The following is a 14,818-nucleotide window of genomic DNA, read 5'->3' on the forward strand; positions in this document are numbered from 1 at the left end:
GTGCATTGGCCCAGGGCTCGGATGAGGGATTACCTGTGTTGGTCTCAAAATTCACCCGACCTCTCATGGTATTGAAAACTGATTCTGGCTGTTCAAATATCTCCTTCTGCATAAATGCACTGAAGTTACCTGGTCAAAAAAACATCAACAGGATGTCAATTTTAATTTTGTTACACTTTCACTGCTTAGCTTTTAATCAAGAGCAGTTGTTATGCAGTTAGTCACAGAGACACATGTAAAGGCTACTGCAGATTACAAAAGGTGTCTCTAGGTATTGTCCCACCTGATACTCATGGTGACAAGCCAGGTAAGGTATGATTATTATCTTCAATGTGCATATCAGATCCCGCAACTTGAGGAAGGGAGGGATGTAAGTAACAAATGCATGGCTGGCCTTTCTGGGCCACGCTCTTCTTAGCAAGGCCAGAGGAAAGTAAAATGCTTTACTTCCTAACACCCACCTACTTAGGGAAGTACAAATTAAGCGAGCCTAAGGAAATAGGCAATTTTTTTCATCCAAATACCCTCCTATACTCTGTATTAAAACAAAAAACAAAAAATCTTTTCAGCCACATATTTCTAGGGCTCTGATGTGAATGAAACCAGATGACATCTAAGACCCCCGACAGGTGCTGTGCCTGATGCCTGTCAACAGGTGTCCACAGACAGGGCGGGAGTGTCCTCTGGGATACACACACACATGATGCCAAGCATCACAGTGTCCCTGTCTGCTGCCCTCGGCAGAGAACTTGTAGAAAGAGTGCCATGAAGCAAACAGAGCAAGTGAGGAGGGGTTGGGCCATTGCAGATACGGACCAGGGAAGGGCTCTCTGAGGGGGTGATGTTTCAGGGGAGATGATCAAAAGGAGCTGGTCCTGTGCGAAGCTGAGTGAGTGCAATGACCCCCAGGGGAGCAAGCACTCCGCCTGTCTGAGTAACAGTGAGGCAGCCAGGGTGGGTGGGGAGGGGCACAGTGGGGAAAGGTTGTGCAAGGTGGGGCCAGGCTGCGTGTGGATGGCTGTGGGCTGTGGCAGGGAGTGTGGGTTTTATGCTAAGAACAGTGGGAAGCCACTGGAGGGCTTTACACAGCAGGATAAGAGGGTATGATTCACATTCTTATACGTTTACCCAGGCTGCCCTGTGGAGAGGAGGGTGTAGGGACACAAGTGTGGGTGCAGGAAGATAGGCTCCCCTCACAAGGAGAAAGTAGTCCACAGACCCCCGTTACTGCAGGCCTCTCATCCAGAGAAGAAATGATGCCTGGGGTGTAGGAATGTGTCCCAGAGAATATGTAAAGGGAGGTAGTTGATGGACTGGGGTCAGTTCAAGCAGGGAGACCTGGTGCCGGGACATGGTCAGAAGCCCCCTTTGGAGTAGCCAGGCCAGGCGCCCCACATCCCCTGAGATGTACGAACCACAGACCACCTGCAGCCCCACTCCGGTGCTCACAGCAGGCAGGAAGGCTGTAGTGCCCATCCATGACAGGGCAGAGATTCTCAGGAACTCCCCCACAGAGCACCTGCCCCATGAGGCTGCTGCACAGGGACCCTCAGAGGACACCTGCCTTTCATGATTTGCTGCAATTCCATCTGCAAGGTCTGTATGGCTCGAGATGGGTCATCACTAGCCGAACGCTTGACCCGGTGAATAGAGAGTTTCCCATCAGCCACTGCAGCAATGTCATCATCCTCAAGGAAGATGACCCGGTTGGTGTGTTCTATGATAGCGCTGGAGCAGGGAAAATATGGGTGTCAGAGATGGGGCCTGTCCTTGACAGTTACAAGATGTGGGTCCATATCAGTAACACTGAATAGCATTTTAGGATACGGCATATAAACATTGATTCATACCTTCCGCCCCTCCCCTCCACCCAGAACTATTTTGAAGCCAGTCCCAGACATCAAATCATCTGTAAACCTTTTAGCTTATAGCTCTAAAAGACAAGGATTATTTTTCACCCTACTATAATACCATTATCACGTCTAAGAGTAATAGTTATTCCTTCATAACATCAAGTATCCAGTATGTTCAAATTTCCCCAGTAATTGCATAGATGTCCTTTTATAATTGCTTTCCTCGAATCAGGATCCAAACAATGTCACCTTTGGAGAATGCTCAGGAACCAACACATTCTGAATCATAAAGGGAAAGAATGAAACATTTATCTTGCCTTTCCAAATGACCTTTCAGAATAACCACAGTTTATGAAGGCAAGTTTCTCTTTATAGGTGAAATATAGCTAATAAAGAAGGAATGATAGAATTATAATAATCAACTTATGAATTCCTAATCATTAGTAGCCCTAATCAAGGTCCATCAGTGGCTAATGAAATGAAGAAATGAAAAGCTAAGAGCAGCTTTATAATGGATGGATAAGGCTCCTGATCTTTGAACTCCCTGTTCGATTTTAACAGTACTACAAAAAGACAATGAGACACAGTGCCTCCTGATGGAAGGACACACTACCTATTAAATAGTCTTGCCAAAAAAAAAAAAAAAATCAAACCTGAAGATCAAGCTTCTAGACACCTGTAAACTTCTGTTTGCAGGAAATACGGTGAACAGAAGAACATGGAGGAGACATTCAACAAAATCCATATAGTGGGAAACTCATTAGGACAGATGACTCCTTTTCTTACACACACACACACACACACACACACACACACAAAGCAAGAAAAAGGGGGGGTGACTTAAAATCAAACTATAAGATCTATCCACTAATGAAATGTGCAGTCATTGTGTTTATTTTTATAGTAACTTTCTCTGTGTGGAAATAATGATTTTTCCCTTGAGATGGAAACGGAAAGTTTCTTTTAAAAATAAAATTGTTAGAAAAGTTGGTAAATGAAAAAGAAAGTTAGGTAATCAATAGTACAGGTGGTACATAGATATGGTAAAAGCCATGAAGGTGGTACCTGAAGGACCATGGGAGAAAAAAACTCTCATTCTACCAAGTGCTACACCAACATGTGCCCTGTGCAGAAAAATGAGCATTTAAAACTCCTGATGCAAAGTTAAAAAGAGAAATAATCAAGTTCTATGGCTCTAAGAGAGGTGTCTCCAGATCCTAGGGAAGAAAGACAAAGAAGGACGGAAAGCCACTGCACTGGAAAAAATATTTTCAACAATAGACATTCTTTGAATAAAAAGCAGAAAACACAGGCAACAAGAGGAAGAAGTAAAAACGGCCCGATTCAATCTCCAGCAGATAAATGCTACTTACGTTGTACTGTCCTTCAGACAGTGCTTAATACGTGTTTGTATTCACATGTGTGTGTACATCTGCATGTTTAAATATAATTACTGTTTTAATTTACAAAATGCATGGCAGTCATCAAAATTACTGGCCCAGGAATTAGACCTGAGGTGGAATCCTCATCCCTGTCTCTTACCAGCCTGTGCCCTCGGCCAACACAGACATGACCCCTCTGAGCCCGTCTCGGGTTCCTCTGCTTTAAACTGGGAGATGACCAGTGTGCCTTCACCAGAGGTTTGTTGTGATTATTAAATGGGATAGTCTTGGTGAAGCCCTCAGCACACTGTGCAGCCGTAAGTGCACAGCAATGCTGGCCACTGTTGTCACGAGAGCTCTATGTGCCTTCGTACCTGAGAGGGTCACCTTTGTCACTCTTATTTTTCAATATATGCTTTTTCATCTACACGCAATACATTATAGAATCACTTTATTAAGTTCCAAAAACCTAAACAAACAAAATAATGTCAGGGATTTTAATTATAGCATCGAATTTACAGATTAAGAAGAGTCAATATCTTCAAAAATAATTTTTAATTATTAAATTAACTTTAAACCAATTAATGTTTTCAGAATAATATTAAGGCTTCTTACCAAGGAATGTGGAATCTCTCCCTTTATTCAAATCTCTTCTTATTTCTCATGGTAAACTTCTGTAGTCTTCTCCAAACAGGTTCTTCGACTATTTTTATTTAAATTTATTTTAAGGGATTAAAACTTTTTTTTCAGCTGTGGTAAATAGATTGCTTTTTTAGTTCAACAAAGGTTTGCTGAGAGCCTACTGTGCCAGTCACTTGTGGAGACATGAAGGGGAACAGGAGAGATGTGGTCCCCTACCACCCACCTCACTGAGCTGACAGCAAAGTGGCTACTGCTGGAATGTCGAATTTCTACACCTTTATACTCTGACCAGCCATGAGTATTACTTCTAACAGCCTTTCAGGTGGATTTTTAAAGTATATAATTGTATTGCCTACAAATAATTCTTTAATCTCCTTTCAAGCATTTGTCTTTTTTTTTTTTTTTTGAGAAACATCTACCATACTTCATTGAATATAAGGTAACATTGTTTTTTTTTTTTTTTTACATAACAATTTTCAATGTAATCAAATCTCATTTTTATAACTAACTACTTCACAACAAGTAACATGCTAAGGCAACATCAATAGATGAAAAAAGGTAGTCCCTGGCCCCAAGGAATGTTGCCCAGGAGAAGACAGAGATATGTAAAAAATACAATTACAATACAGTGTAGCGAGTGCAACAATCAGGCATGCAGAAGTGCAAGGGCAGCAAAAAGGGGCGTGTGATCACAACACTAAAAAGAAGAGTGCACAAAAGACATAATATGTAAATTGAGTTTTGAAAAATGAAGTGGGTTTCCCAGGTGCCCCATAGGGAGAAAGGAATTCTTGGAGGAGGGAAAAGCATATTCAAGACAGTGAATTGTTCATATAATCCTAGAAGTGAAGTAGGCAATGGCAGGAGAAATGATTGGACACAGGCGTCATGAATACTTGTATGTCTGCATTTTACCAAGTCCATTCTAAAGGAAACTTTGTGGATCAACTCGGGGGTGAGGGGCCGTGGGGGGACAGAACTAGTCATTCCTGCAAGAAACACTGGAACCAGTTTCTACCAACCCACCAAAAAAACTACTTCAAAGGCAACATGGTATCACAGAAAGGGCTAGTTTTTTTGTTTGTTTGTTTTTAGTTCATTAGGCATCACTTAAAATTCTGATTCCACAATGCACTTGCTGTGGGATCTTGAACAACACTCATAACCTCTGCAAGTTTCAGTATAGTAAGTTTATGTGATTACCTTCATGTGTAATATCCCTGCATTGCAATCTTAATGGAAACTCAAGTTCAGGTCAAAGACAAGTTTCTCTGTGACTTGTCCTCTGAATTTTTTTTTTTTTTTAACAGCTTTATTGGAGTATAATTGCTTTACAATGGTGTGTTAGTTTCTGCTTTATAACAAAGTGAATCAGTTATACATATACATATGTTCCCATATCTCTTCCCTCAGGCGTCTCCCTCCCTCCCACCCTCCCTATCCTACCCCTCTAGGTGGTCACAAACCACCGAGCTGATCTCCCTGTGCTATGCGGCTGCTTCCCACTAGCTATCTATTTTACGTTTGGTAGTGTATATATGTCCATGCCACTCTCTCACTTTGTCCCAGCTTACCCTTCCCCCTCCCCATATCCTCAAGTCCATTCTCTAGTAGGTCTGTGTCTTTATTCCCATCTTATCCCTAGGTTCTTCATGACCTTTTGTTTTTTTTCTTAGATTCCATATATATGTGTTAGCATACGGTATTTGTTTTTCTCTTTCGGACTTACTTCACTCTGTATGACAGACTCTAGGTCCATCCACCTCACTACAAATACCTCCATTTCATTTCTTTTTATGGCTGAGTAATATTCCATTGTATATATGTGCCACATCTTCTTTATCCATTCATCCGATGATGGACACTTAGGTTGCTTCCATGTCCTGGCTATTGTAAATAGAGCTGCAATGAACATTTTGGTACATGACTCTTTTTGAATTATGGTTTTCTCAGGGTATATGCCCAGTAGTGGGATTGCTGGGTCGTATGGTAGTTCTAGTTTTAGTTTTTGAAGGAACCTCCATACTGTTCTCCATAGTGGCTGTATCAATTTACATTCCCACCAACAGTGCAAGAGGGTTCCCTTTTCTCCACACCCTCTCCAGCATTTATTGTTTCTAGATTTTTTGATGATGGCCATTCTGACCGGTGTGAGATGATATCTCATTGTAGTTTTGATTTGCATTTCTCTAATGATTAATGATATTGAGCATTCTTTCATGTGTCTGTTGGCAATCTGTATATCTTCTTTGGAGAAATGTCTATTTAGGTCTTCTGCCCATTTTTGGATTGGGTTGTTTGTTTTTTTGTTATTGAGCTGCATGAGCTGCTTGTAATTCTTGGAGATTAATCCTTTGTCAGTTGCTTCATTTGCAAATATTTTCTCCCATTCTGAGGGTTGTCTTTTGGTCTTGTTTATGGTTTCCTTTGCTGTGCAAAAGCTTTTAAGTTTCATTAGGTCCCATTTGTTTATTTTTGTTTATATTTCCATTTCTCTAGGAGGTGGGTCAAAAAGGATCTTGCTGTGATTTATGTCATAGAGTGGTAACATTGATCTTAAGATCGTGATTATTTTATATACTTCTAAGAAGTATATAAAAACTGTAGCAAATTATAATTGCCAGATGCCACTTACAGAGGCTAAAATCTATAGAATAATTGCATGTCCTAGAATCACTGAAATAATATTAGCTTCTCATTGAAATGGTGCCCTAAGGAACACAGTTTGGGAAATGCTGACCTTTCCTATCAGCATTAAGTACAATGCTGGCTGTGGGCTGAAATAGGCCTTGCAGCCTGGGCTGTAGGTTCTCGTTACTTCATGTGTCCCAGGAGACCTCACCTGGTGTCCTCCCTGCTTCACAGCAAGGCCTTACCAGAGGCTGGTGGGAAAGAGGCATAATAAAGGTTTGGATAAAGGAGGTAGTAATTGTGGTGTTTATGGTGGTTTTCTATTTCAATTAGCAGGAAAGTGTTTTGGTCTTTTCTCTGTGTGTGTATACATTTTTTTGTACTAAAAGGGGCATGAAGCCGACTTTCTCAAATTTCAGAATTACTGTTTGGTGTATTGATGCGAACATGGACTTTGGAATCTACTGGACCAAAACCCTCAATCTTGGCTCTGTCTTTTATCAAAGGTCAGAACTCTGGCAAAGGCAGGCAAGGTTCAGGAAGGACCAAAGGTCTAGAGACACTTGCCCCATCTAAAGGGAGCAGACTTTGAATGGCCCCAAAGAGGCCTGTGGGGAGCAGTCTGGTGTGCTCAGATCTGCTGGGTTTTTAGAAAAGCTAGAAATACAGATTTTTATGGGAAATTTCCCAATTTTAAAATGTTGGCAACTAATTCATTTATTCTGTACAGGCCCAAAACATTGTGTAGATCAGTAGCCCTTGCCTTTGGCCACCAGGGCTGCTGATGACAGCCATGTAAAAAGTGCTCACTGGGCAAGGATTCCCTCAGGAGGGCCACCGAGAGCTGAAATCTGCCATCACCGCTTCCCCTTGCTGACCCTTGAGAAAACAGCTCAAATGGGGGAGTAAGTAAGAAATGGGGGTGTTTAGCCAGTCATTCTTGATTACATAATCCTAGGAAAGAAAGGAAACAAGGTGTAGCTACCTTGCATCAGAAGCAAAGAAGAATTCCACTGCTTTATCGCCTACAGCATGAAGGCAGGTCGAGCTGTCCAGCCTCTTCATCCTTGTTTTACAGATATTCTTCACATTCTCAATATTGCCTAGCAAATGAAGGAAAGCATCACAAATCCCGTTAGACTATTTTCTTGGAACAACACGAAGAAGCCAACTTCCCCTTTGAATATGTGTGGGAGAAATGTGCAATTTTTAGCTTTGGCTGCATCAGCCAAATTGTGTAAAAGATCCCCAAATAGTAAGAGCACTGAATCGGCTATTAACAAAACAAACCAAATCAACACTCCAATCAGGGCACAGGTGCCTTTATATAACAGAACCACAGCAGCAGCTCCCTCAACTTGGTATGTATTTGAAAATATCCACAAGAAAAAGCTTTTGAAAAAATGGAGCCAAGTCCCAGTTGCATGGAAACCTTTTGGACCTGGCCCTAGCAGAGTGAAGGAAGGCATCCTGCCTCTGAGGGGAGCTGCCGGCACCAGAACAGTGCTGCGCTGTTCACGTCCTTCTCAAGAAACTTACGTGTCCTGTATAAGATGGGGATCTGTTCTGTGGAGAGTTTGTATTTGCTCCTCACTCCAATGAGCAGGGGGCTGCCTCTCCTGTAGGGACAACAGGGACTCGAGTTACCCATTGCCTTGACACCCTGGGCCGGGCTGGATGTCCTCTGAGCACTGAAGAGAGGGTCCCCGCATCTAGCCCTGTCCCCAGTGCAAAGTGCTCCCAAGACATCCCAAAGATTGTCCCAGAAGTTATAGAGCCACTAATTATAGACAATTTAGAAAAGTAAAGCTTTACTGCTTCTTCACACTATCTTCTTCTGCAAACTAGTAATAACATGATAATAGATTTTAAAAGGAGTTTCAAAATTTGATAGGGACCAACTGGCATTTTATAATTCTATGATTTGAAAGACTTAAATTCCAAATGGTAAATTAGTTCCTGTCCCAGAAAAAAATAAAATCATAATATATTCACATAATTTCCTGCCTAGATTCTATGACAGTCTGGTCCACAGGTGCATTCTCAGTGGCTCCCCAGTGCCTTCACAATGAAGCCTGCAACCACAGGGCAACCTAGATCCTGCAGAGCTGGGCCTCTGCCCACCTCCCCACTCCCCACCAGCTCTCGAGTTTCATAGGGCAGTGTCCCTACAATCTTGTTCGCTCTTGTCACCCATGCCTGGCACACAAAAGGTGTCAGTAAGCACACACTGAGACTAGAAGAGCCTCAAGTCCCACCAGTGCCCCTCCCCATCACCATCCTGGCCTAACTGCAGATCCTTAAAGCGCCACAGTCACTCTGGGCTCCTTGCCTTTGCTCACGCTGGTTTCTCTGCCTGCCTTCCCCAGGCTGACACCTACTTCCCCTTAGGCCCCGTGTGCACTGCCTCCCAACCCTCATCACAGAGCATCACCATCTTCTGCCCTGCTCTGTCCTCCTGCACAACTGTCCAGTCCTTAAGGCAGGGGTCCCCAACCCCCGGGCCACAGTATTGATCCGTGGCCTGATAGGAACCAGACAACACAGCAGGCTGTGAGTGGCGGGCAGGCAAGCGAGCAAAGCTTCATCTATATTTACAGCCGCTCCCCATCATTCGCATTACTGCCTGAGCTCTGCCTCCTGTCAGATCAGCAGTGGCATTAGATTCTCATAGGAGTGCAAACCCTACTATGAACTGCGCACGCGAGGGATCTAGGTTGCCAGCTCCTTATGAGAACCTAATGCCTGATGATCTGAGATGGAGCTGAGGCGGTGATGCTAGCGCTGGGGAGTGGCTGCAAATACAGATCATCATTAGCAGAGAGGTTTGACTGCACAGAGACTGTAATAAATCAACTGCTTGCAGACTCATATCAAAACCCAATTGGTTGCTCATGGAACATTCTCCAGGATAGATCATATCTTGGGTCACAAATCAAGCCTTGGTAAATTTAAGAAAATTGAAATCGTATCAAGTATCTTTTCCGACCACAACGCTATGAGACTAGATATCAATTACAGGAAAAGATCTGTAAAAAATACAAACACATGGAGGCTACACAATACGCTACTTAATAACGAAGTGATCACTGAAGAAATCAAAGGGGAAATCAAACAATACCTAGAAACAAATGACAATGGAGACACGACGACCCAAAACCTATGGGATGCAGCAAAAGCAGTTCTAAGAGGGAAGTTTATAGCAATACAAGCCTACATCAAGAAACAGGAAACATCTCAAATGAACAACTTAACCTTGCACCTAAAGCAATTAGAGAAAGAAGAACAAAAAAACCCCAAAGCTAGCAGAAGGAAAGAAATCATAAAGATCAGATCAGAAATAAATGAAAAAGAAATGAAGGAGACAATAGCAAAGATCAATAAAACTAAAAGCTGGTTCTTTGAGAAGATAAACAAAATTGATAAACCATTAGCCAGACTCATCAAGAGAAAAAGGGAGAAGACTCAAATCAATAGAATTAGAAATGAAAAAGGAGAAGTAACCACTGACACTGCAGAAATACAAACGATCATGAGAGATTACTACAAGCAACTCTATGCCAATAAAATGGACAACCTGGAAGAAATGGACAGATTCTTAGAAATGCACAACCTGCCGAGACTGAACCAGGAAGAAATAGAAAATATGAACAGACCAATCACAAGCACTGAAATTGAAACTGTGATTAAAAATCTTCCAACAAACAAAAGCCCAGGACCAGATGGCTTCACTGGCGAATTCTATCAAACATTTAGAGAAGAGCTAACACCTATCCTTCTCAAACTCTTCCAAAATATTGCAGAGGGAGGAACACTCCCCAGCTCATTCTACGAGGCCACCATCACCCTGATACCAAAACCAGACAAAGATGTCACAAAGAAAGAAAACTACAGGCCAATATCACTGATGAACATAGATGCAAAAATCCTCAACAAAATACTAGCAAACAGAATCCAACAGCACATTAAAGGGATCATACAACATGATCAAGTGGGGTTTATTCCAGGAATGCAAGGATTCTTCAATATACGCAATCAATCAACGTGATACATCATATTAACAAATTGAAGGAGAAAAACCATATGATCATCTCAATAGATGCAGAGAAAGCTTTCGACAAAATTCAACACCCATTTATGATAAAAGCCCTGGAGAAAGTAGGCATAGAGGGAACTTTCCTCAGCATAATAAAGGCCATATATGACAAACCCACAGCCAACATTGTCCTCAATGGTGAAAAACTGAAACCATTTCCACTAAGATCAGAACAAGACAAGGTTGCCCACTCTCACCACTATTATTCAACATAGTTTTGGAAGTGTTAGCCACAGCAATCAGAGAAGAAAAAGAAATAAGAGGAATCCAAATCGGAAAAGAAGAAGTAAAGCTGTCACTGTTTGCAGATGACATGATACTATACATAGAGAATCCTAAAGTTGCCACCAGAAAACTACTAGAGCTAATCAATGAATTTGGTAAAGTAGCAGGATACAAAATTAATGCACAGAAATCTCTTGCATTCCTATACACTAATGATGAAAAATCTGAAAGTGAAATTAAGAAAACACTCCCGTTTACCATTGCAACAAAAAGAGTAAAATATCTAGGAATAAACCTACCTAAGGAGACAAAAGACCTGTATGCAGAAAATTATAAGACACTGATGAAAGAAATTAAAGATGATACAAATAGATGGAGAGATATACCATGTTCTTGGATTGGAAGAATCAACATTGTGAAAATGACTCTACTACCCAAAGCAATCTACAGATTCAATGCAATCCCTATCAAACTACTGCTGGCATTTTTCACAGAACTAGAACAAAAAAATTTCACAATTTTTATGGAAACACAAAAGACCCCGAATAGCCAAAGCAATCTTGAGAACGAAAAATGGAGCTGGAGGAATCAGGCTCCCTGACTTCAGAATATATTACAAAGCTACAGTAATCAAGACAGTTTGGTACTGGCACAAAAACAGAAACATAGACCAATGGAACAGGATAGAAAGCCCAGAGATAAACCCACGCACATATGGTCACCTTATCTTTGATAAAGGAGGCAAGCACATACAGTGGAGAAAAGACAGCCTCTTCAATAAGTGGTGCTGGGAAAACTGGACAGGTACATGTAAAAGTATGAAATTAGAACACTCCCTAACACCACACACAAAAATAAACTCAAAATGGATTAAAGACCTAAGTGTAAGGCCAGACACTATCAAACGCTTAGAGGAAAACATAGGCCGAACACTCTATGACATAAATCACAGCAAGATCCTTTTTGACCCAGCTCCTAGAGAAATGGAAATAAAAACACAAATAAACAAATGGGACCTAATGAAACTTAAAAGCTTTTTTTTTGCACAGCAAAGGAAACCATAAATAAGACCAAAAGACAACCCTCAGAATGGGAGAAAATATTTGCAAATGAAGCAACTGACAAAGGATTAATCTCCAAGATTTACAAGCAGCTCATGCAGCTCAATAACAAAAAAACAAACAACCCAATCCAAAAATGGGCAGAAGACCTAAATAGACATTTCTCCAAAGAAGATATACAGATTGCCAACAGACACATGAAAGAATGCTCAATATCATTAATCATTAGAGAAATGCAAATCAAAACTACAATGAGATATCATCTCACACCGGTCAGAATGGCCATCATCAAAAAATCTAGAAACAATAAATGCTGGAGAGGGTGTGGAGAAAAGGGAACCCTCTTGCACTGTTGGTGGGAATGTAAATTGATACAGCCACTATGGAGAACAGTATGGAGGTTCCTTAAAAAACTAAAAATAGAACTACCATACGACCCAGCAATCCCACTACTGGGCATATACCCTGAGAAAACCATAATTCAAAAAGAGTCATGTACCAAAATGTTCATTGCAGCTCTATTTACAATAGCCAGGACATGGAAGCAACCTAAGTGTCCATCATCGGATGAATGGATAAAGAAGATGTGGCACATATATACAATGGAATATTACTCAGCCATAAAAAGAAATGAAATGGAGGTATTTGTAGTGAGGTGGATGGACCTAGAGTCTGTCACACAGAGTGAAGTAAGCCAGAAAGAGAAAAACAAATACAGTATGCTAACACATATATATGGAATCTAAGGGAAAAAAAAAAAAAAAGGTCATGAAGAGCCTAGTGGCAAGACGGGAATAAAGACACAGACCTACTAGAGAATGGACTTGAGGATACGGGGAGGGGGAGGGGTAAGATGTGACAGGGTGAGAGAGTGGCATGGACATATATACACTACCAAATGTAAAATAGATAGCTAGTGGGAAGCAGCCGCATAGCACAGGGAGATCAGCTCGGTGGTTTGTGACCACCTAGAGGGGTGGGATAGGGAGGGTGGGAGGGAGGGAGACGCCTGAGGGAAGAGATATGGGAACATATGTATATGTATAACTGATTCACTTTGTTATAAAGCAGAAACTAACACACCATTGTAAAGCAATTATACTCCAATAAAGATGTTTAAAAAAAAAAAAAGAAGAAGCTATTAGAAAATAAATAAATAAATAAACCCTATTGGTGAGTGGCAAGTGAAAACAAGCTCAGGGCTCCCACCGATTCTGCATTATGGTGAGTTGTACAATGTAATAATAACAGAAATAAAGTGCACAATAAATGTAATGTGCTTGAATCATCCTGAAACCATCCCCCCTGCCACTAGTCCGTGGAAAAACTGACTTCCATGAAACTGGTCCCTGGTGCCAAAAAGGTTGGGGACTACTACCTTAAGGGTAGGACCAGGTTGGGTGTCACTAGGTCGCCAGGGCCCAGTACACAGTAAATACTCAACAAATATTAGTTGGATGGATGGATAAATAGATGGGTAGATAGATGGTCAGATTGATTGATGGATGGATAGACATGAATAGATAGATGGACAGATAAATGGGTAGATAGACAAATGAGTGGATGGACAGATGGACGGATGGGTGGATAATCCACCCATCTGAATATAAAATTATAGGATGGCACTCACATGCCCATTTGTGTGAATCCACACATTGCTGGGGGCCACAGGGCTCTAACAGAAGGACATGTGGGCTGACCCAGGCCCTCTCAGTTGATTCCTGGATCACACCTGGCATGAAGGTGATAAAGCTTGAGCTCTTGGCCTTCAAGGCCTCTTCTTTACTGGATTCAAATCAACATTCATTTTTGTTCCTAATTTCATGTTCATAATTTTGCATGCTTTTTCTAAAGGGAATCTCTGAAGTTGACCTGAAACCTGGACCTGCCCTTGCTATACAACTTTATTTTTAGTTTGAATTTGTTGTCAATTTCTAAAAAAAAAGTGTAGAGATTTCAAATAAAAATCCAACTTTCTAGTTTCTCTTTAAAAAAATCAGAAGCTCCAGCCACAGAGATGGTGGGGTACATTCTCTGTGGCTAAGCCACAGTTGTCCCTTAGATAGAGTGAGCACCTTCTGTTTTGCCAGGGGCCCTACCTCTCCCTTGTGCCTCAAGCTAAGTGATTTTATTTTATTTATTTGTTACTGGAAATGTCAATGATTTCTGTCTCACCTTGTGGCCACGGCTTCTCCGGGGTAGTGGATGCTCTTGAAAACCAATGCAAATGCGCCTTCCTGAAAAGACGGGAAAGGAGAGTGAGGAACAACTTACTCTGGCTAAGCTAGGTTGCTGCACCTCAGCCCACTACCCCAGACAGCTCTCCCTGGGAGCCTCTTCACTGCGGGCAGTCCTGGGGTCACTCACTCAGGGTGCTGAATATAGGACAGCTTGCGCAGGGTGATGTCAGGAGGGGAAAGTGAAACAAACAGGCAGTACCACAATCAAGTATCAAAGAACAGAACTTGTGGATTTCATTGTGAGCAATATAAACCTCCCTGTCCAGGTCCACAAGGAACAGCTCCCAGCTCTGTGATGACCTGGGTGGACTGCTGCAGTTAGAACCTCAGGAAATGAGAACCGTAGCCAGGGGTCCTGCCCTGGGCCTCAGGGATGGTACCTACTCAGGGAGCAATTGTGAGGATTAAAGGGGCTAATCCACGACCTAAGTTTAGCTCAACACATGTTAGTGCCTGGGTTCAAATCGTGGCTCCACCCCTTAACTGGGCAATCACTGCAGCCTTCTTTGTGCCTCATGGTGAATGGAAATGAGAATAGTCCTACCTTGTATGGCTTCTGTGAGCTAATGCATTTTAAGTGCTTAGAACAGTGCCTGACATATAGAGACACATCAGAAGTATGAGTTGTTATAATTATTATTTCTATGGCAATGACTGCCATTTGTGCTCTGTGCCTCAGCTTGTTGGT

At 41.8% G+C, this 14,818-nt stretch overlaps 1 protein-coding gene across 1 annotated transcript in view; it reads right to left on the bottom strand.

Moving 5' to 3' along the window:
* Window positions 1-14,818, bottom strand: part of GFPT2 (glutamine-fructose-6-phosphate transaminase 2) — a 47,565-nt gene that overhangs the window by 11,664 nt on the left and 21,083 nt on the right. The window contains exons 7-11 of the mRNA XM_082453481.1: window positions 14,066-14,127; window positions 8,048-8,127; window positions 7,494-7,611; window positions 1,565-1,728; window positions 34-129 (exon numbers count right to left, since the gene is read on the bottom strand). Of these exons, the coding sequence (XP_082309607.1) occupies window positions 34-129; window positions 1,565-1,728; window positions 7,494-7,611; window positions 8,048-8,127; window positions 14,066-14,127 (520 nt within the window). The remainder of the gene's footprint in view (window positions 1-33; window positions 130-1,564; window positions 1,729-7,493; window positions 7,612-8,047; window positions 8,128-14,065; window positions 14,128-14,818) is intronic.

This window comes from Balaenoptera physalus (assembly GCF_965194825.1).
Source record: "Balaenoptera physalus genome assembly, chromosome: 3".
Classification (NCBI taxonomy): domain Eukaryota; kingdom Metazoa; phylum Chordata; class Mammalia; order Artiodactyla; family Balaenopteridae; genus Balaenoptera; species Balaenoptera physalus.